At 43.0% G+C, this 22,090-nt stretch overlaps 3 protein-coding genes across 5 annotated transcripts in view; 2 read left to right on the forward strand and 1 right to left on the reverse strand.

Moving 5' to 3' along the window:
* Positions 1-11,246, reverse strand: part of LOC116396366 (ADP-ribosylation factor-binding protein GGA1-like) — a 12,480-nt gene extending 1,234 nt beyond the window's left edge. The window contains exons 1-16 of one of the 3 annotated variants that reach the window (XM_031870939.1): positions 11,194-11,246; positions 5,142-5,226; positions 4,825-4,900; positions 4,517-4,615; positions 4,283-4,406; positions 4,032-4,132; positions 3,784-3,864; positions 3,256-3,393; positions 2,890-2,971; positions 1,888-2,001; positions 1,642-1,785; positions 1,476-1,549; positions 1,155-1,342; positions 838-1,067; positions 576-745; positions 322-432 (exon numbers count right to left, since the gene is read on the reverse strand). In XM_031870939.1, the coding sequence (XP_031726799.1) occupies positions 322-432; positions 576-745; positions 838-1,067; positions 1,155-1,342; positions 1,476-1,549; positions 1,642-1,785; positions 1,888-2,001; positions 2,890-2,971; positions 3,256-3,393; positions 3,784-3,864; positions 4,032-4,132; positions 4,283-4,406; positions 4,517-4,615; positions 4,825-4,900; positions 5,142-5,226; positions 11,194-11,236 (1,860 nt within the window). In that variant the 5' untranslated portion in view covers positions 11,237-11,246. Of the gene's footprint in view, positions 1-321; positions 433-575; positions 746-837; positions 1,068-1,154; positions 1,343-1,475; positions 1,550-1,635; positions 1,786-1,887; positions 2,002-2,889; positions 2,972-3,255; positions 3,394-3,783; positions 3,865-4,031; positions 4,133-4,282; positions 4,407-4,516; positions 4,616-4,824; positions 4,901-5,141; positions 5,227-11,193 lie in introns of those variants that run through there. The other 2 variants (XM_031870938.1, XM_031870940.1) reach the window with 2 other exon arrangements.
* A 1,152-nt stretch (positions 11,247-12,398) lies between these two features.
* LOC116396281 (MICAL-like protein 1) lies at positions 12,399-18,524 on the forward strand. The gene is given in 16 exon segments (XM_031870777.1): positions 12,399-12,447; positions 12,450-12,594; positions 13,089-13,137; positions 13,321-13,462; positions 13,596-13,684; positions 13,786-13,928; positions 14,350-14,915; positions 15,024-15,069; positions 15,377-15,974; positions 16,070-16,192; positions 16,505-16,631; positions 16,784-16,874; positions 17,021-17,094; positions 17,463-17,577; positions 17,665-17,711; positions 17,811-18,524. Coding segments are annotated over 16 exon segments (2,514 nt in total). The 5' UTR covers positions 12,399-12,413; the 3' UTR covers positions 17,936-18,524.
* Positions 18,525-18,976: 452 nt separating this feature from the next.
* polr2f (RNA polymerase II, I and III subunit F) lies at positions 18,977-20,840 on the forward strand. Its single transcript, XM_031870982.1, has 5 exons — positions 18,977-19,122; positions 19,299-19,368; positions 19,515-19,645; positions 19,993-20,064; positions 20,238-20,840. The coding sequence occupies exons 1-5, from the start codon at positions 19,103-19,105 to the stop codon at positions 20,326-20,328; spliced, it is 384 nt and encodes a 127-aa protein (XP_031726842.1). The 5' UTR covers positions 18,977-19,102; the 3' UTR covers positions 20,329-20,840.
* The last annotated feature ends 1,250 nt before the right edge of the window (positions 20,841-22,090 follow it).

Here is a 22,090-nt window from a genome sequence, read left to right on the forward strand (position 1 = left end):
ACACACACACACACACACACACACACACACACACACACACACACACAGGATGAGAGAGGTGGATTGAATCATAGTTTTAACACTCGGAGAGCTTACAGCCTCTGTACTTATTGTGTTATCAGAGTCAGAAGAACTACTCGGACAGAACAGGGTATGTGACTTCCACAGTTTTCTTGACTAGTTATATTCATTTAAGTGTTTTTTTTGTAAATAAATCTTAAGACCAAAACGACCAATTAAAATCGACTAAGGAGGAGTATTTAAGGGGTATTTTTAGCTTAATGCTTTCTTTTAAGGGGGACCCCCAACGTGTCGGCTTACCTTGTTTGGGTTTGCCAGCAGCAGGATCTGTGTGACGGCAGCAGGGGGAAGGATGGGGTTGAAAGCTGGGAGCTCCGTTCCTGATGGGGGCTGAAGCTTCACTGCCATAGACTACAGTTGACAAATGAAAACAAACATTCTTACTCGGACAGTAAATCGGTTGCAGTGGTTCAGTTTTCACAAGATTAACCGTGTGTGTGTGTGTGTGTATAGTCTGATGGGAGGCGAAGGCCTTGAACTTTCTTGCTGCTGACCTTCGGAGCCGTGGTCTGGAAGTCGATGTTGCCGACGGGGACGGGAGCGGATGACAACATGGAGATGATCACCACCAGCACGTCAGGCCGAGAGGGAGGTGAGTCCTGAGCAAAGTGAAAGAGAACCCGCAGACTGTGTCCGTCAAACACAGTCACAGGTAACAGACTACCTGGAGAGAGGAGGAGGAGGAGGAGGAGGAGGAGAGTATATCATCTGGTCTTCCAGGTCGGGAGACACATTCGGCCATTAAGGTTCACTTACTGGGCTTAATGGATTCTAGCGGTACAAAAACATCAGTCAGGGGGATGTCTGCAGGCGGCGTCTCGCTGTGAGTCGGGGACATATCCAGCAACGTGGCTGCAAGGCGGGGCTGAGAGTTGGCGAGAGGTGCGGGCGGTTCAGCGGCGAAGGTTGGTATGGGGTTTGGGGTGATGTTGCACCCAGACTTGCTCTGGAGATCCCTCAGAGTTGGTTTGCACTGCTGCTTGTCCCTGAAAGCAGATAAAGGAACAATTCAATCAATCGTCTGAGGAGCATTTTGAGTCAGAGGTAATGTTCGAGTGGTGTCAGTTAAATACCATTTGACCTGCAGGCCCTCTGGAGGCAGGGACTGCTGCATCAGCGTCTTGCCCAGCTGGTCCAGCTGGTCCAGAGCGGAGTTCCCGGGTGTGGAGCCAGACGAGAGGGGCTGAGAGTAGGAGGGGGGGTCTGGACTCAGGAGGAGACTGGGTGCTGCTGGGATGTCTGCGTCTATGCTGTCAGAGGACTGGAAGTAGAAAGCATGAGAGAAACAGTGGTTTAGATGTCTTGATGATACCGGAGCTGTATTGAAAGCGCTGATGCCTGTTAAGATGATTTTTAGTTAAAGTTGTGTGTTTGACGGATGAATAATAATAAACCTGGAAGGAGTCCCAGGCGGTGGAGTCCTCGGGCTGCGAGGGAGGGTTGGAGGTGTGTGTTCCTTCACTTAAACCTGTGGGATGCACAAAGAGTGCCGCTATTTAGGACTGTGTTTCAACTCCGAGAGACATATCGGTGTGTGTGTGGTGTCTGACGTGCCGTTACCGAGTGACATGAGCTCGTCGTCCAGCAGACTCATCCCCATCTCTTGCGAAGGGGCGTTGAGGTTGTCTGTCGGAGTGGGGAACTCTGGGAAGGACGGAGGCGACGTGTCCAATCCTGACAGATCTAGCAGTGCCGTCCCTCCTCCTGTGAGGAACGGATTCGAGACAGTTTATTTCAAGCTGATAATTCTATAACCAATCGATTGATTACCCTTCCATATATTCCTGTGCTCAAGGCTTCACCCACCTGTTGTCCTCTGTGTGTTTAATGTGTTGTTGCCGTTCACTATCTCCCCCTTCACCTGCTGTTTGTACTGGTTGATGACCTGAGTCAGGCTGTCGTTCGCCTGCAGGATCTCAGCTGTGGAAAGACGGGAGAAAATGCTCTGCATTGGTTTCACAGTGTTGTGATATCAGTCATACGTGACGTCTCTTCTGCTGGGCAGGAGGTGGACTCATTTAAACATCTCGTTAGAGCCATTTCTAGCGAGCATTTATAACTTCGTATTGTTTTTATTTACCTCAATATAAATAGTATAGCAGCACCCAGTGGTGGTTTTGGTGCTAAACCAGTGCACAGCGTCACCTGACCTCACGTCTCTGGAAGCTATTATTGAAGGCAGGCGTGCTGACAATGAGGTGAAGAAGGTCTTCAACCGCTGCATGTTTTGGTTAGCTTGGTAGGACAAATTTGTTTATTTCGCCACTGATTTGAACCTTTTGTAAAGGCCGGTTTGTTTTGGGTTTTTGATTTTGTTTATGACGCTACAGTCAGCTAATCTCAACTCATCAACGTTGAGTCAAACGACCTCGGGACCACCTGAAACATCACGGGTCATCAAACAGTGAGTAACTTCAACAAACTAAATAACCGGACAGCGGGTTGATCATGTGTGTGTATTGTGCCGTCTGTGGGCGGCTACCAATTTAGCTTCGACGCCGCAATACAGTTTAAGTTAAGGGACAATGCTCAAAAGTATTACAAACGCAAACTTTCTCCAATCAGCCAACTGTAATCATCAAGGCTAGTTGATAATCTGTATTTTAGTCACATATGGTGTTTTTTCAATATTTTACAATCAATTGCAAATGGCAGAAAATAAAATGTCAGTCCTGGATACCAAAGACTGGGTTCAGTTGAACAAATGAACTGTGTGCATTTCGCGTGCTGCAGCAAATAAACAAGGGGTGATCATTCTGTTTTTTTTCTCTTGATGTTTAATGACCGATGAATGAGAAGAACGCTCACCCAGAGCCTCGTCGTTGTCCTCCGTATCACTTGCCAGTCTGAACAGTGTAGGTCTCATTTTCTCACAGCGCTGGTACAGGTCCTGATCACACAAAACAATATAGATATTATAGCCTTTTCCCTCCAAAGTAAACAATGAAAATGTCACAGTGGTTACTTCTTTCTATGTTACTTATTCAGTCTCTTTCAAACTCGACCAAGGCGGTAAAATAACGGTTTTCTGAATTGAGTCTGGTGGCTTTAAGAAGAGCATATTAATAGTTTTGTACGTTAATAAATTACAATAATGGAAAGGGGCTTTAAATACTTTAAAAACAGTCTTCTCGACAGTTAAATCTCCCTGATTGAAAGCATCTTTCACTTCACCTGTAGGAGTTCAGCGTTGCTCTGATTGTCGGCGGTGCCGTCATAGTCCTGCAGAAGCTGAGTCAGCAGAGCGACGCTCTCGTTCACCTCCTGGATGGCGTTCACCCTCTTCGACACCTTCTCTGCTCGCTTCTGGTCCTGCAACAGAAAAAAAAAAAAGAGAGAAGTTCACAAACGGCAAACAAACAAGTGTATGAAAATGATCATACATGAAGCCAGCTGCAGAAACATCAAATAAAAACACAGCAAGGTCAGAGAGAGGCCATTAAATAAAAAGTCTCGGGAGGACAAAGAGTTCATGTTACCCTGAAATCAGGACTGCTGAGTCATTCTGCCACCGACACACAAAACCCTCCAAAGCAACCGACCCCATTATCCTCACTCCGTTAATGTTCCCGCCCTGAGTGCAGCACTCTGATATTTTACTCATTTTCTTATAAAAACACACATGACTTTATCTGCAGGAGGTGCAGTTAATGTAGAACAGAAGAATGTGATGTATAAAAAAGGAGTAGGAGACGGGTTTACCTCTTGGACCATTTCCTTGATGAGTTTGTTGGCAGCTTTGAGGTCCTCGGGGTGCGAGCTATTCAACAGGCGAGACAGCGTCTGACAAAGCAGACAGCCAGAGATCCCGTGGTGAAAAATGAGTGAACAGGCTTCGTAGGTAATGACAGCATGCGCAGTGTTGTAAGAAAGTGGCTCAGGTCACATTTCAGGTCATGTTGGAAAGCATCTTTTCAAATAACTGTGATTATTAACAGACAAGTCCTCACCTTTGACTTCTCCTCATCCTCAAAGATGGCATTCTTGGGTCTGGGTGGAGGAAGGTTCAGCAGTTTGTCAGGTGGCAGCTCTGGGTCTTGTTTAATAATACCTGATTCACAAAAACAGAATATCAAAAAGAACGACGTTAAATGCTTCTAATTATTATATATCAATGTAATTTTTTTTTGCCATTATTATCAGTCATTTGTTTAAGATTAACCTTAAAAATGAACTTTACATTAATCTGGTGACGTCTTACCTTGTTTCTTCAGCATCTGATAGGCGTCTGAGATCTTGGCCTCATCAGGTAACCCCAACGTCCAGCTAAAGATCAACTCCAGAACCTTCTGTTTTACCGGCTCCGGTGACCGTGAGCCCAGGTACTGAGTGGAGCATTGAGGACAACAATGAGTGAATTACACACAACAGACGTGTAAGAATAAAGCGGAAAAACATAGACGCACTCAGAGAAACACTTGGGGGAAACCCTTACCTTCGGAGAAACTACTTTGATGAGTTCATTGAGAAAACGGAACTTGCCAACTTCGCTGTGAAACCTTTTCCCGCAGCTTTTCATACACGTCTCCAGAACCTAAGCAAGAATTAGGAATGCAAAAAAATGAAAACCTAACATGCACATGGGGGTTTTGGGGTGAGATCTGCTCAGAGTTCTTATCTTATAGCAATGAAACATCTTAGAATCAGAAAATGTACACGCCAAAATGTAAACAAATAAAATCACATGTGATTAGCTCACAGCTGATTCTGACTAATCTGATCCTGGTTCAGATCTGAACTCACCAGCAGGGCCTGCATGGCCTCCCACTCCTGTGGAGACTGGATCTTGTGGGCCAGGAGCCTGGTGGCAAGCTGAGGCCTGGAACACAAGTCACAAACAAAAGTGAATGTCCAGGGCACCTAAAGTACACATGCAGGTCCTGAATTAAATGTGTTCATTTGCATTGATGGTTCACTTTTAAGATGATGGATTTCATTGATTTCTAATTCAACAGGGAATCCTTCTTTGGTAGAACATCCGTCCACTACCACAGCTATGGTTTCCAGGATTTATAAACTTGAATCAACATCAACCAGACAAATTAAAAACCTCCTCTTACCCCTCCAAGTCATTGTTGAGCTGGTCACAGAAGGCGTGGATGCTGCCCCAGTCTGTGTCTCTGTTCAGTGGGTTTGTGGCTTTGTCTGAAATGTTAGCAAATGTGACGTTAGACAACAGAGGTGATCGATGTTACTTAAGCATTATTGAGTTATATCAATACTGTCATTCACAGTTATCTAGTGATTTCTTTCTGAATTGACTTAACATTATTGTGAAATTAACAGTGAACATCTCTACCTGTTCAGTTATAGTTTCTACAGTCAGCTGCCACTTTAGTAGGCACACCGACCAACAATTATTTTGTATAAAGTTTTTTGTGTCAAAATGTTATTGTAGATTCATTTTCCAATGTTATTGTAGATTTGAATCACCTCTAAATACAATACCCCAACAAAAACTGTATAGCCTACATGAGGGTGGAGGGTTTACTGCACAGCTTGTATATGACTGTCATGTTTGTATTATTTTAACTAGCAGTGGCTAAACTGGCAACTGAGTGCTTGTTGTTAATATGGGAGCTTCAATATTCATACCCAACATACCTTCACCTTATATATATACAGATGTCGAGTCAAAACGCTTTAGCTTTTCACTTAAAAAACGGTATCTTAGCACCTAAGGAAGTCGGTTAGGTAAAGTTAGAAAGATATTGACAGATTCGGACTTCCCGGTTCAATAAATCGTTAACGAAACGTTGCTAAAATACAAACGATACCTCCCTGTAACCGTAGTGAGGTAGACAACAAGCTACAACCTTAATTGAAGTCTTACGGACTCCTCCGAGCTGGACAATCTGCATTGGTCTCAATGAGCGGCCGGCTGCGAGACGAGTGCGCAGGGACCGTCTACAAAGTGCAATGCGGAAAATACCTACTACAACAATATTCAATAGCTTCACTGTCATGCAATGTAGTGTAACCAAAATCACTTCACACATCAATGGGCTCCTCCTTGTTGTACTACAACTGTTATTTTGAAAAAATATGATTTTGATTAATTTTAGTGAATATTTATTAAAAATAATAATCAATAGCTTTACTGTTGATAGGTGTAGCATGTCAAAAATCACTTCATACGTATATCAATGAGCTCCTTCCTGTAGTACTACAACTGCTATTTTAGTTTCACCAGACTTGTAGATGGTTATTTATAAATCAGCTCATGGCTGACTCATGGCATCTGCCCCTCAACCAATCAAATGATAGATGCCTAGGGTGACTAGGTCACTAACCAATCAGGAGCACCTTTCAATTAAGTTCTACCTGCAGTGATCTTTCAGTTTGTCAGTCTCCAATGCAAACCACGATGGGGAAAGACATCTTTCGATACCTAATGCGTTTGCCACATTTATTTTTCCTTTTTCACAATGTTGTTACAGCATGACAATATATGTGTATATCCTTTGTTGAAGATGAAATGAGTGAACTACTTATGATGGCTCTTATCTTGATGTATGTGGTACTATATTTTTATTCAAGACAAATACACAATACAAAACATAGGTTCACAACTGCACTAGTTTATTTATTTTATTTTATTAGTTTATTTGATAAGGGACAGTGCACACTAATATACACATTTCTGTAAATGCACCAGAGTTAGCCAAGAGGCTATTTTTCATCTGTAGTCCCAAGAGGCAGATGTTACAAAATAAACCTAAAAACAGAATGTAAGATTACATTTAAAAGGTTATACAATATTGACGCTTTACAATGCGTGCACAAATAATGAAAAAAGTGAGAATATTAATATACGTAGTATCATCATTCAGGAGACTCTTAAACATTGTCAAGTACTAACAAGACATGCAACACAGAGGCTCTCAAATTCAACACGCACAAGCAAATAAAGTAAGAGATAACTACAGGTGCATCTCAATGAATTAGAATATCATCGAAAAGTTAATTTATTTCAGTAATTCAATTCAAAAAGTGAAACCCATATATTATATAGATTCATTACACACAAGGTGATATATTTCATGCGTTTATTTCTTTTCATTTTGATGATTATGGCTTACAGCTAATGAAAACCCCAAATTCAGTATCTCACAAAATTAGAATATTACATAAGACAAATTAAAAAAAAGGATTTATAATACAGAAATGTTGGTCTCCTGAAAAGTATGTCCATATACAGTATGCACTCAACACTTGGTCGGGGCTCCTTTTTCATGAATTACTGCATCAATGCACCGTGGCACGGTGGCGATGAGCCTGTGGCCCTGCTGAGGTGTTATGGAAGCCCAGGTTGCTTTGATAGGGGCCTTCAGCTCGTCTGCATTGTTGGGTCTGATGTCTCTCATCTTCCTCTTGACAATACCCCATAGATTCTCTCTGGGGTTTAGGTCATTCAAGAATTTGGGGGAGATTCACAAGGAGTGGACTGCAGCTGGAGTCAATGCTTCAAGAGCCACCACACACAGACGTATCCGGGACTCGGGCTACAACTGTCGCATTCCTTGTGTCAAGCCACTCCTGAACCAGAGACAACGTCAGAAGCGTTTTACCTGGGCTAAGTTACCTGGACTAAGGAGAAAAAGGACTGTTCCTCAGTGGTCCAAAGTCCTCTTTTCAGATGAAAGTAAATTTTGCATTTCATTTGGAAATGAAGGTCCAGAGTCTGGAGGCAGAGTGGAGAGGCACACAATCCAAGTTGCTTGAGGTCCAGTGTGACGTTTCCACAGTCAGTGATGATTTGGGGAGCCATGTCATCTGCAGGTGTTGGTCCACTGTGTTTTATCAAGTTCAAAGTCAGCGCAGCCTTCTACCAGGAAATTTTAGAGCACTTCATGCTTCCCTCTACTGACAAGCTTTATGGAGATGCTGATTTCATTTTCCAGCAGGACTTGGCACCTGCCCACACTGCCAAAAGTACCAATACCTGGTTTAATGACCACGGTATCACTGTGCTTGATTGGCCAGCAAACTCGCCTGTCCTAAACCCCAGAAAGAGTCTATGGGGTATTGTCAAGAGGAAGATGAGACATCAGACCCAACAATGCAGACGAGCTGAAGGCCCCTATCAAAGCAACCTGGGCTTCCATAACACCTCAGCAGGGCCACAGGCTCATCGCCACCGTGCCACGGCGCATTGATGCAGTAATTCATGTAAAAGGAGCCCCGACCAAGTGTTGAGTGCATACTGTATATGGACATACTTTTCAGTAGACCAACATTTCTGTGTTAAAAATCCTTTTTTTTTTTTAATTGGTCTTATGTAATATTCTAATTTTGTGAGATACTGAATTTGGGGTTTTCATTAGCTGTAAGCCATAATCATCAAAATGAAAAGAAATAAACGCATGAAATATATCACCTTGTGTGTAATGAATCTATATAATATATGGGTTTCACTTTTTGAATTGAATTACTGAAATAAATTAACTTTTCGATGATATTCTAATTCATTGAGATGCACCTGTAGTTATCCATCCATCCATTTTCCTCCGCTTATCCGGGGGCAGGTCGCGGTGGCAACAGGCCAACCAGGCTGACCCAGACCTCCCTCTCACCGGCAACAAGTTCCAGCTCATTCTGGGGGATCCCGAGGCGTTCCCAGGCCAGCTGGGAGATGTAATCCCTCCAGCGTGTTCTGGGTCTTCCCCGGGGTCTCTTCCCAGTTGGACGTGCCTGGAAAACCTCCAGTGGGAGGTGTCCAGGAGGCATCCTAATTAGATGCCCGAACCACCTCAGCTGACTCCTTTCGACGCGAAGGAGTAGCGGCTCGACTCCAAGCTCCCTCCTGATGATCGAGCTCCTTACCCTATCTCTAAGGCTGAGCCCGGCCACCCTACGGAGGAAGCTCATTTCGGCCGCTTGTAGCTGTGACCTTGTCCTTTCGGTCACGACCCAGAATTCGTGACCATAGGTGAGGGTAGGAATGTAGACCGAGTGGTAAATTGAGAGCTTTGCCTTCCGGCTCAGCTCCCTCTTCACCAAGACGGTCCCGTGCAGCGCCTGCTTTACTGCTGCAGCCGCCTGTCGATCTCCCGCTCCATCTTACCCTCACTCGTGAACAAGACCCCGAGATACTTGAACTCCTTCGCTTGAGGTAGGCACTCCGTCCCCACCTGGAGGGAGCAATCCACCGGTTATTTCCTGTAGTTATCTCTTACTTTATTTGCTTGTGCGTGTTGAATTTGAGAGCCTCTGTGTTGCATGTCTTGTTAGTACTTGACAATGTTTAAGAGTCTCCTGAATGATGATACTACGTATATTAATATTCTCACTTTTTTCATTATTTGTGCACGCATTGTAAAGCGTCAATATTGTATAACCTTTTAAATGTAATCTTACATTCTGTTTTTAGGTTTATTTTGTAACATCTGCCTCTTGGGACTACAGATGAAAAATAGCCTCTTGGCTAACTCTGGTGCATTTACAGAAATGTGTATATTAGTGTGCACTGTCCCTTATCAAATAAACTAATAAAATAAAATAAATAAACTAGTGCAATTGTGAACCTATGTTTTGTATTGTGTATTTGTCTTGAATAAAAATATAGTACCACATACATCAAGATAAGAGCCATCATAAGTAGTTCACTCATTTCATCTTCAACAAAGGATATACACATATATTGTCATGCTGTATCAACATTGTGAAAAAGGAAAAATAAATGTGGCAAACGCATTAGGTATCGAAAGATGTCTTTCCCCATCGTGGTTTGCATTGGAGACTGACAAACTGAAAGATCACTGCAGGTAGAACTTAATTGAAAGGTGCTCCTGATTGGTTAGTGACCTAGTCACCCTAGGCATCTATCATTTGATTGGTTGAGGGGCAGATGCCATGAGGCAGCCATGAGCTGATTTATAAATAACCATCTACAAGTCTGGTGAAACTAAAATAGCAGTTGTAGTACTACAGGAAGGAGCTCATTGATATACGTATGAAGTGATTTTTGACATGCTACACCTATCAACAGTAAAGCTATTGATTATTATTTAAATAGTCACTAAAATGAATCTAAATCATATTTTTTTCAAAATAGCAGTTGTAGTACAACAAGGAGGAGCCCATTGATGTGTGAAGTGATTTTGGTTACACTACATTGCATGACAGTGAAGCTATTGAATATTGTTGTAGTAGGTATTTTCCGCATTGCACTTTGTAGACGGTCCCTGCGCACTCGTCTCGCAGCCGGCCGCTCATTGAGACCAATGCAGATTGTCCAGCTCGGAGGAGTCCGTAAAACGGCCCGTTTTAATTCAATTAAGGTTGTAGCTTGTCTACCTCACTACGGTTACAGGGAGGTATCGTTTGTATTTTAGCAACGTTTCGTTAACGATTTATTGAACCGGGAAGTCCGAATCTGTCAATATCTTTCTAACTTTACCTAAGTAAGGAAGTCCTAGTGACACCATGATTTAAAATGCATTAAGTCTCAAAACCCCAGCATGCCACCGCGCAGATAAACACAGGGACGGTGCACAAGTTTGCTGCACTTATTGTATTCGTTTGTTTCTGCACTGTACTTTGGCTCTGGTTTATGCTCTTAGATGCTTGTTTAAAAAAGGAGATGCACTTATGACTTCTGGTGACTAGTAGTTATCTTGAATACCTATGTTGAGTACACTTATTGTAAGTCGCTTTAGATAAAAGCGTCTGCTAACGTTAAATGACTGTAATGTAATGTGCTAGCAGAGTATCGCGTTAGCTAGCTTGCTGTCGGTGGTCGCACCGTGTCATCGTCTCGTCTAGAACTTTCTTACGAGGCCATCGCTTTGCCGTAATCATAATCTAACCTATGTGACTAAAAATGGACCCCCCCCCCTGTGATCTCGTCGCCCACTAACTAGTTGAGCTATCGAGCCGCAGAGCTAAAGCTCCGCCTGTCTGTATCGTGTGTTGACAGGTAGCAGGCACCGCCGCTCCGGAGCTAGGTTAGCATCCTGGACGTGGCGACAGGGTCCGAGTCCGCTCTGCTGGGACACGCGCGGCTCTGCAGAGCTGTCATCTCATCTACAACAACTCGCGGATAATAATTCGTATGTGTGCGGCTCTCCGGACGATACCTGCTCGGTACAATAAGTTTAAAACACTCACTGATAAGAGACTCCAAACTCTCCGTGTCGGGCGGCGCAGCCATCACGGCGAGATTTATGTGATGCGTCGGTCTCGCGAGGGACACGCATGCACGTAGAGGTAGAAGAGACACAGCACTGGAGTGCATAGAAGAGACGTTTGAACATTAGAAACAGTAGTGCAGTGTCTGTTGAAAACATGGCTGTGCATCATTGTGTATTATTATTTTGTGTATAATATGCCAAGTCAACGCCAATGACCAAATATTGCATTTTAGCCCCAAATTTGACTATTTGTTGTTTTATTCATAAGTGTAAATAGGGCCATAATAATAATAACCATTCTAGCTAATTCATTTCTATGATCAGAGAGCTGAGTCAAGCGCACAGACGGAGCCATACCGGAGTAAAATTCTTTCAAAATTAAAGCACGCCATTTGGGTTCTTTTAGATTTAGGTTTGACCAGAAATACTTGTTGTCGAAACCTCACAAAATAATATTGTAGCCTAAAGCGGATTTGTTTACATCAAGAGATCTATTCATTGATCATTATTAGAAAGATCTGAACAGAAGGATTGAAAAAAACAAATGGCATGTTTTAATGAAGCTAATGCATCTACGTTTTGATTATTTATTAATTGGTTAACAGCAGTTAAAATTGTTAATTGACTTCTTTTTATTTAGATGTATTATAATTGTCCGCCACGCAGAGAATAGAAATATAAGAGAAATCAACTTGTAACCAGAAACCTCCTCTTCCTAATTATAGAGACAGCAGCTCTGTGTCTCCCTCCAGCGACAGCTATTGTGCACTTCACTGAATGTGGAGCACAACAAGAAGGGACAACAGCAAGTAACGGGATTTGATTTAAAAAGTATCCTGCTTTTATTTAAATCAACCGGGTGTCATCGGGTCACCGTAGACGTCTGATTTTGACGACAGTTCGCCACATGCAGAAGCTCCTTTGTTGTGATTGGTGAAAAGTGACGCAGCGTTGTTGTGAGTGAGGGGAGCCGTGGTGAAGCCGCTTCGTTAGCTTTAACGCGCGGACACCTCGGTTTGTATTTGACAGCGTCATGTAACTTCCTTCCTCCCTGCTGCTTCACCAACCCGGTGCATCAGTTCGGCCGCAGGTTTCCTGCAAGAAGAAGTTGCATAGGGTAGATGCTCGTTTCCTGTTCGTTTCCTCCTCAATGCCCAACCTGCCTTTCTTTGATCCCCCTCTAACTTATAAAGTGCGATGTTCAGCCGGCCCACATGTCACATCTCACGCAAGAAATGGCATCGCCGAGGGCCGTGCGAGAGTGGTGCCGCGTCACGTGCGCCAGATACCCCAATGTAGAAATCAAGAACATGTCAACGTCGTTCAGAGATGGACTCGCATTCTGTGCCATCATCCACAACCACCGACCTGACTTGATGTAAGTAGACCAGTAGTTTCATGGAGTGCAAACATCTATTCCGGTTAAGCATTGGTCTGATCTGCAGGTGTCCTGCATGTTAAGGACAAATCTAACATTGTAAACACATTTGTCCTTGTCTGTTGTTTTTTTTTTGGGGGGGGTGTCCTGTGCAGAGATTTTTTTGTCTTCTTGTCTCGGGCTGCACCAGATTGACTAATGTGCTGTCTAATCTGGAGCAGAGCAGGACCTGCACACTGTCTAATCTGCTTAATCTCTCTTCTTGTCCACTTTAATGGGATTAGTTGGTTTGTTTCTACCTTTGTTTTACATCCAACGGAAGAACTTGAATCATCTAATTTAGTCTGTGATCTTGAACTGCATTTAGCTTGTGCCAGTGCTTCTCTGTGTCTGTTGTGGTTAACCCTCATTCACCGATAGGCAACTGTTTTGTTTGTTTGTCTTATTTTTGTCATCACTTAATCAATCTCTTTATTTTCCTCACCTTGCTCCAGAGATTTCAGCTCCCTCTGCAAAGATAATGTTTATCAAAATAACAAGACGGTGAGTCATTTACATCCACGGTTGCACTCGGATCACAATGCAAGCATGTATCTCTCAACTCTGTGCTTGGCATTTAGTAACCATTACTCGCACAAAAGACTTCTGGGTCATTTGTATTGGTGCGACTCCCTCTTTCCAGTCTTCCACCTTCATTTCCTGTTCATCTTTCCCGACTTCCTGCAGGCATTTGAGATTGCAGAGAGGAAGCTGGGCATCCCCGCCTTGCTGGACCCTAAGGACATGGTTTCCACCAAGGTGCCGGATCGTTTGGGCGTCATCACCTACCTTTACCAGTACTACTACTTCTTCAACAGGAAGTCTTATGGTATGCTGAGTACAACGTCTCTGTTTTGTTTTATAGCTCTTGCTTTAATTCAGAGCTACTTGCAGAAAAACAGATGTTTATTTCTCACAAGCACGTTATCGTATCATTTGCATATCTTCTCTTGACTTTGCAGCAGGTCTTGCCAGTTCTAGGTCATCACACACCACTCTATTAAACAACCTCGCAAAGAGTAAAACTCCCGATGGCCTGAAACGCTTGAAGGTAAATTTAACGCACGTATGTTTGCACTTGTGAACACACCTTTTTGTCATCTCAGCCACTGGGTTGTCGGTATCAGTTGCAGGTTTCTCTTCTCCTTTCAGAGCCAGACTGATCTGGAAACCGGTAGAGAAGATTGTTTATCCAACACGAGGCCACGGACGGTGTGCAGTGTGTGTTTTAAGCCTGTCCACCTCATACAGAGACATTTGACCGACGGAAAGGTCTACCATCGCAGCTGTTTCAGGTAACAGCACAGTTCACAAGATAACAGCTGTTTTGTTTGGGTTTTTGTTTTAGTTTTTTTACTTGTTACTGTCTGGATCCAGATTCATCCAGACTGTGTGTTGATCCGGTTGGAGTCGGGCTGCAGTTCACACATAGGAATGTGTAGCAAATGTCTTTCAAGTGACCACTGTGGTCATAGTGGACATCCCTACTCACTATATCTGTACATGGCCTTACAGCGTAAGAAGAGGACTGGGTGGTTTTTCTGTTTGTTTTTTTTAATTGTCAAAGAATCTTCTTATAATATAATAATAATAATAATAATAATAATAATAATAATAATAATTTGAATACACGTGAGTTATTTAGACATCAGTGCAGGTAAATTATAGGATTACCTTTTTTTTCCTGTTGATATACGTTAAGAGTTTGTCTTCCAGGTGCAAAGTGTGCCGCAGCACTCTTTTACCGGAGTCTTACACACAGGGAAGGGGTGCCGGCTCGTTGATCTGCACTCACCACATTACGGACGGTAAAAGTACGAGCGTCGACCTCGCTCAGCAAATTGGATCTACTGACGATCGGACCAAATGTAAGTTTCAGGCAGGTTATTTCTCTCTGGGTGGATCGGCTATCTCCAGCTTCCCTCATTACACTGAGACAACAGAGTCACAGGACAGACTGGTTTGTAAGACACCGGAGACGCAGGAGAGGAGCAGAGAGCTGAAAGACAGAGACTCAACCGTTGGACTGAAGTGCACTGCGAAGAAACCGGCGCCTCGTCGTCTTCCTCCACCCTGTGTTGAAGGCAGGACCGTCACAGGAGCTGAAAAAGCTGGACTCAAGACTCAAGGGCCCTCTGAGCTCTCTTCACCGTGTGCACGAGTGACGGAAGGAAGTAGTCGGCCGGTTCCAGCACCCAGGCGGATGTTGGACCCTTCTGCGGTTCCTGTTCCTGCACCCAGGACCAAAGCTGCCCAGCCCGTGAACAGCTCCCCTGCTGCAGGTGAAAAATCATCTTTTTACTGTAGCTGATCAGTTTTTGTTTGTATGTTGATGAGCTCTTCTCTTTTTCTTCTCACATTTTTGTTTTTCTCTCTGTTTCTCCATGCAGGCAATTCATCCATGAACCAGAAATGTTCATCCAACTCATCTCACATGTGAGTGTACTTTTATTATAGTCTGTATTTCTCTTGATTATGTTCGATTTTCAAGCATCTCTTTTCTTTTACTCAAGCTACCTCTCTAACTTCCAGTAAGGAATTTATTCACATTTGACAATAATACAAAAAAAAATATTCTATAAACATCTTGATCTTACATTTAAAACTCAAACAAATGGATGTTGGCAAAATCTTAAACGTGTGATTTGATTTATCATAATAATGATAATAATGACTGATTTCCTCAGAAGTTCTTCCTCACATGTGGAGTAACCTCTTGAAGGTCTTGTCTTTCCCCCTGTAGCACCAGCCCAACCAGAGCGAGCCCTAAAGTGCAAACCAACCATCCGTGGATGACCATCATCCACCCCGGACCATGGACACAACTGCCTCCCGCTCCACCTCCGCTACCCGCTCCTCGATCCAAATCTGTCTCCAACCCGCGGAGGCCCTGGAACAGGCCCCAAGTGCCTCCTCCCAATCCATTTGGAGAGGAGGTGGATGAGGACTCTCAGACAGACGGCACTAAGCCTGAGCCTGCCGACCAAACCGAGCCCTCAGCGGCAGCTATCCGTTCAGAGAGTGGTGGCAATCGGAAAAACACATCGGGGGACACGGATGCTGTGGTTTGTTCAAGTGATGCTGAAGATTCTGCTACTAAGTCTACACCTGATGATGTGGGAGCTTCACGTGAACCAGCTGGAGAAACAAGTCAACTGTTATCTGATTTGGATGGAACTGGAAACACAAAAGGTGACTCTGCAGAAGAAGCACAGAGTCACATTTTACCCAGGAGTCTGTCTGTGCCAGCGATCACATCTGCCCGCTCTCAAAGCTCCCTTTTGCATTTTGACCTGACGGAGGCTAATGAGTCTGACCAGGTCGTGTCATCTCAAAGTAAGGTACGGAAAGAGATAACCGTTAATAATGAAATCTAATACGAACGTTTTCTTCTGCAGTCACTTCAACACAACAATGTTTTTTTTGTTTTTTTTAGCTGGCCTGCAGAGAGAATCCCTTTGATCGAAAATCTGGGATGCCCAAATCAAAGACCTTTCAGGCCCTCCCCTCTACGCGGACCCCCGCCCCCGGACATGGCTTCCCACTCATCAAGAGGAAGGTACAATGGCTGGATTTAGAACTCCAAAGACAACTAATAATGTGAAAAACTCAATGAATGTTTATACTTATTCATATAAGTAATATTCTAAATACACATTGCTGCCAAAAGGTTTGCCTCCGCGCCCTGGTATTCAACCTGAATAGAAGGATTGGATGCAAACACACAGACTATTTTAGCTCTCATCACCAGGTTCAGTCATTAGGGAGCATATGTAAATCTTTGTGGTGATTATTCACACTTGGTTTTGCAGAAGTTCTGCATAATTTTTGGAGTGTGAGATGTTACTGAGACTTGTATGCTGCTGGACAGGTGCAGACAGACCAGGATGTGTCCACAGAGGACCTGCAGGTGGAGATGAGAGAACTGGAGAAAGATCTGGACGCTCTGGAACAAAGAGGAGTCGAACTGGAGAAGAATCTGAGAGACTGCAAGAACGGTTCGGCAAACTGTTCTTACTGGTTCGAACCAAAATGATTCACTGGCTGCCACCAAGTCACTGTTTTTGTGAATGAAGTGTATAAATACTATGTAAAAGTTACATTACTATGTAATATATGTTTGCTCCAATGACCGTTCTTTTTGCTTTAGATGAAGAAGAGGAACAAATGCTAACGGGGTGGTTCTCTCTTATCCATGAGAGACACGTTCTGATGAGCAGAGACACTGAGCTGGTTCATCTGTAAGTAGACTAGACCAGGACGAGGATTTTTGCTCTGCCTATGAGTCGTACAGTATGTGCCATTATTTGTCCTGCAGTCTGCTCCGCAAGCCAAAATGTTAGGCGAGTGTTGTGACGGGTTTGTTGTGTGTTTTGCCTTTTCCCAGGACAAAGCAGCAGCAGTTGGAGGAGAGACAGGCAGATGTGGAGTACGAGCTCAGATGTATCCTTAATAAACCAGGTCAGTGTGTTGCTGTGTGCATTAGTTAAAAAAATAACAATTATTTATCTCAAAAGCATAGCTGGGAGGAAACTCAGGGATTCAGGGATCGATAATCATTATAACCTTATAATCAATAGAGCCAACATTTGTAGTTGTTACCCTGGTGAAAATCACACATACACTATAAATAAGCATATTTCTAAAGGCAAATTGTTCCAGAGGTTTAAATGATCCTGGTCTGTGCGTTTCACCTTCTGACCTGAAACTGCCTTTGTGTAAAGGGGAGCAAGACATAAATCCCAAACCTCACTGGGTTCACTTCCCTGAATGCGGTGAATGTCAATGCAGTGCAAAGACGTGACGTGCTGTGCTTTGTCAACATTCAGTGAGCGACTGGAGTCAGGAGGATCGACGTCGAGAGCAGCAGCTGATGGATGAGCTGGTCGCCATCATCGAACGGAGGAACCAGATCGTCAGCAGCTTGGATCAGGACAGGCAGAGGTGTGCAGAAAGAAAAAACTATACATCGGGCAGTCACAGATATTCATGTTGAGAATTGAAAATGCAACTTTTCATTTTTCTGATTAGGGAAAGAGAAGAAGATATGCTTTTGGAAGCCATGATGAAGAACAAAGGTGAAAAAAACTTGATATCAAAAAGTAAAACACCTACAAAATTTTTTTGAAAATGCTGACTCGTGTTCTGCTGACCCTAACTGTGATATCTCTCCACAGAGATCCAGAAAGAAGGATTGAAAGAGCTCAAAAAGTCAAAAGGAAAGTTCAAGCCCACGAAATTGTTTAAGCTGCTGAACCATAAAGCTGAGAGCAACAAAGACTCCATGGACAAGAAGAGCTGAAGTACTAACCTGACTGCAGAAACTCTCACAGAAAACAAACTCGTACTTTGAGATAAACAAGATGATGAAAGTGTTGTGGGAAACTGGAATCCGATCACAATATTAAATAGTTTATTCATTTTGTGTTGAAGAGCAGCTCCGTAGCATTCCCTAAACAAAATATTCTCTCAAATGTACATGTTATCTCCCATGTGTCTTTACTTGCCCTGTGTAACTCCTGTTTTACAAAATTTTTATTTTCATTACATACTTGTATTTGATGAAGTATGAAATACATATGGATTTGGGAAAGTTGTCTCTTTTTTTTTATGAAGAATTGTATATTTAATATTCAAATAACTTTTTTGACTTGGTAGTTATCCCCTATGCTGACAAAATGCATTTATACTCACTCAAACCAGCCAGTTAAAACCAACTTGTTTTGAATGTTTGATTGTTTTTGATTTAATATTTATATTATGTATTTTAAATGGAGAGCAGAGCTTGGAAATCCTCAAAGAACTGGAACAAAAAACGTAATAACTCCTAGATGTCAACGTCCTTTGTTTGTGAATTATTCTTCACGATTTGTGTCTCCGGACCCCTATGTCGGATAGAATTTTGTTCAATGCACAAAAACGGCAACATCTCTGGAAAAACAGTTATTTCAGGGTGAAAGTTGAGAATTTTTCTGCAGTGAAAGTTGACAAGTGACAGTGAGTCTTGGTTTGTTCATAAAAATGCTATAAGAGTAAGTCTAATAGTCTAGATAAACTAAATGCATCAGCTACACGTGGGGGGAAAAACGGAGGGTTGTGTTCTTATATAAACATATGTTATGAGTAGGCAGGTGTGTCCCTATTTTGCACAAGTTTGCAAAGGATATATCTCCCCACTACGAAACAGACTAATTCAATCTGACCCGCACCATAATCGTTTTATTGTAATTACATTATTAGACCAAAGAATTCAAGCTCAAGCTTTTTCTTAGCAGCGTTTTTATTGGCAGTACGGGCGGAACGAAAACAAACGTTCCTCTGGCACACCCGGAATATTCTCCAACGGACCGAGATACCGGAAGTTAAACATTCTCGCCGTTCATGTGGATCAATGTTGACAACAAAAAGTGTTTCTGAACGTTGATATTAGCAGTAATTCACAGAACATTTACAAGATTCAACATAAACCATGTCCGACAACGAAGACAAGTAAGTGGCGACACACAACGTTAAATACGTGATATATTGAGCTGCGTAGTTATTATAACACAAAACAACGTGGGCTAACGTTAACGTTCTAGCTAACTGACATGTTGGTTAGCTAGCAGAACTGCTCATTATTATTCTAGATTTGTGGTCTAATTGTTATGATGTCATTTCTATAGTTTCGACGACGGAGATTTTGAAGATGGCGAAGAAGATGAGGGATTAGATGACCTGGAAAACGCCGAAGATGTAATTTAATTATTGTTTAATTATATGATTATTGGCTGTTCTGACAAGCATTTAGTTTGTGTGTAACCTATCAAGCCTTTTACCTTTTTTTGTCTCCACCGCTGCTTCTGTGATAATATACCCGTTTGATTTGCTCTCACGTGCAGGTGGACCGGGAGAACGTGCAGATCCTGCCTGCAGGACAGGGGCAGGGGGCCAACCAGAAGAGGATCACAACACCTTACATGACCAAATATGAGCGAGCCAGAGTGCTTGGGACACGAGCTCTCCAGATAGCGTGAGTGTGTTTGTCTGGTGACCTGTACCCTGTATTCAGGTGATATGACCACAATGTCCTGGATTCCAATCTGTCCTCTGACCTTCGACCCCTGTCGTCACACTTTTCTTCCCATGTTCACTGAATTATGTCCACGTATCATGAAGGCTGGAGGGCTTATTGTCAGGAAGCTAGATGATTTGGCTGAGTGGCACTAGTCAATACCTTTTTAATGTGATGAGTACCATAACCCAGCTCCTAATGTATTGTGGGAGGGATTGGCTGTTTGGAGGCCACTTTATCAGTCAGGCTCTTTTGTGTTACCTGTTTTTAAGCATTTACTTTACATGTCTATCTGCTTCCAACAGGATGTGCGCTCCAGTCATGGTGGAGCTGGAGGGAGAAACGGACCCCTTGCAAATCGCTATGAAAGAGCTCAAGTAGGTGCTAATTGTGTAGTTTGAATTATCAGTAATGCTTTGTAAGATTATATCATTACTGCATATTTAGTTTCCTTCTGTCGTTATTTAGAGAGACGGTCAATATTCTTTGATATCGAGCTTCTCTGTACCGCCCAGCGTCTCACAGTGAATATTGTTTGACCGTCCAACAGGGGCAGAAAGATCCCTATCATCATCCGCAGGTACCTTCCCGATGGGAGCTACGAGGACTGGGGCTGTGACGAGCTCATCATAACTGATTAAAGCACTCACCCAGTCTGAACTGATAAATCAATATGTGCTGGTTCACAGCCACCATCACATCAGGTCAGTCAGCCACACAAACCCAGAAGATCCCCTAAGGCCGACCCCAGCATCACCCACCTGTTCGTGCCCACGATTTGATCCTCAAACATCCATCGCTTCAGGTGACTCCGTGAGTCTGTGGAATATGAATAAAGGAAATGTGCTGAGTTGACACTAGAAGGCTGATTAAAACAGAGACGCTTGCAGGTTTCTGATCTTGTGATCTGACTTGTTACATTTTTAGTTCCATTGTGTTGTTTGCCACGCGACTCGAGATACAAATCCACTTCTTTAACAGTTGCATTATAATGAAGAGCCACAAGGGGGAAATGTAACTTAAGTCGAACATTTGCTTTGTTTTACAAAATGAACCTGTGTTGTTGTTATTCCATGTTTTGTTCTGAAGGAGAGAGGTGATTAGTGTACAAGAACTGTTTTATTGTTATTAATAAACTCTTTTGTATAAATGACCATGTCACATTTATAACACGTGTAACGACACGATGAACCGGCAGATGTTTGTAATGAGTTTTTAACTCATACTATGAGTTAATATCACAATGTCACAGGGACTTAACAGTATAATTATGCAGTAAGCCTCCTGAGTAAGTGGGATGTTCAGGTAAACTTAAGGAGTTGCAAAAGAGATATTAAGTTACCCTGAACCTACAGTATGTCATGATACTGCTAAATTATATTTAGGTGTTGTTGGCACAGCTTTCAGTAGGATTGACTAAAACGTCTTAAGAGTTCACATACGTCCACTTTTCTACTTTGCTGTTTTCTTCAGTGTGGCAAAAGTTATGATTACAGCTGTCACATGAAATAAACCCACACAGTTTCCACCTGAAGATGTTATATAGTTCAGCTACAGACAGCAGTAACTCAACACAACTCATGTTGAGTATTAGCATGTTACTATGCGTCTGCTTTAAAAAAACAACACAATTTCTGAAGGATTTCTTGGCAGATTTCGGGTACACATCGAGCACCGCTTCAAAGGTGGCGATCAAGTTGAACAAACTGGTGTTTTTCAATGTGTTCTTCCACACTGCCGCCTTAAAGACCACGATGTTCATGATGATCATAATGTTAAAGAGGTGAAGGTGCGTTACTCCTGCAGCTGATGGAGATGTGTAACTGTCGTGATGCTATCCGTGTCTACACGCCCCTCCCCGCCCCCCCGCTCTCTCCCCATTGAAACATACGCACAAAGCAGCTAAACAGTCACTGTATTGTTCAGCCAAAATGGGTTGTTGCCCAGTGCAGAAAGAGGGTCAGTGCATGCAGGAAAGATAGAGGGGGCTGAAAGTTTGTGAGAATGAGAGGATTAACAGCTTTGTAGTAGAAGAAGCTGCACGGCGATAGATAGATGGATTATATGTTCAGCGTAGAATATAGAATCTTATCCTGCGGTAAAAAGTAAAGACGTGTGTATCGTCTATGTCACAAGCATTCAGACGTCATCTCTGAGAATCCGGTTTGGACTGGTATCTATAATGGTGCGTAGCCACAGTCATGCTGTTCATTTCTAAAAAAAACTGCTTTAATCTGTGGGTCTTTTGATTGGAGGAGACATTGCCTCGGGGTGACGCTGAAAGTCCTTTCATGAGTCGGATGGGGCAGCCCATGTGATACTCAGCAGCACCAACCACAGAGAGGCCACCATCAGGTCATCCTCAACCCAGTTTAGGGTGCGACTAATATCTTCTGACTTTTT

Source organism: Anarrhichthys ocellatus, unplaced genomic scaffold, assembly GCF_004355925.1.
Source record: "Anarrhichthys ocellatus isolate YVR2014 unplaced genomic scaffold, GSC_Weel_1.0 scaffold55, whole genome shotgun sequence".
Taxonomy (NCBI): Eukaryota; Metazoa; Chordata; class Actinopteri; order Perciformes; family Anarhichadidae; genus Anarrhichthys; species Anarrhichthys ocellatus.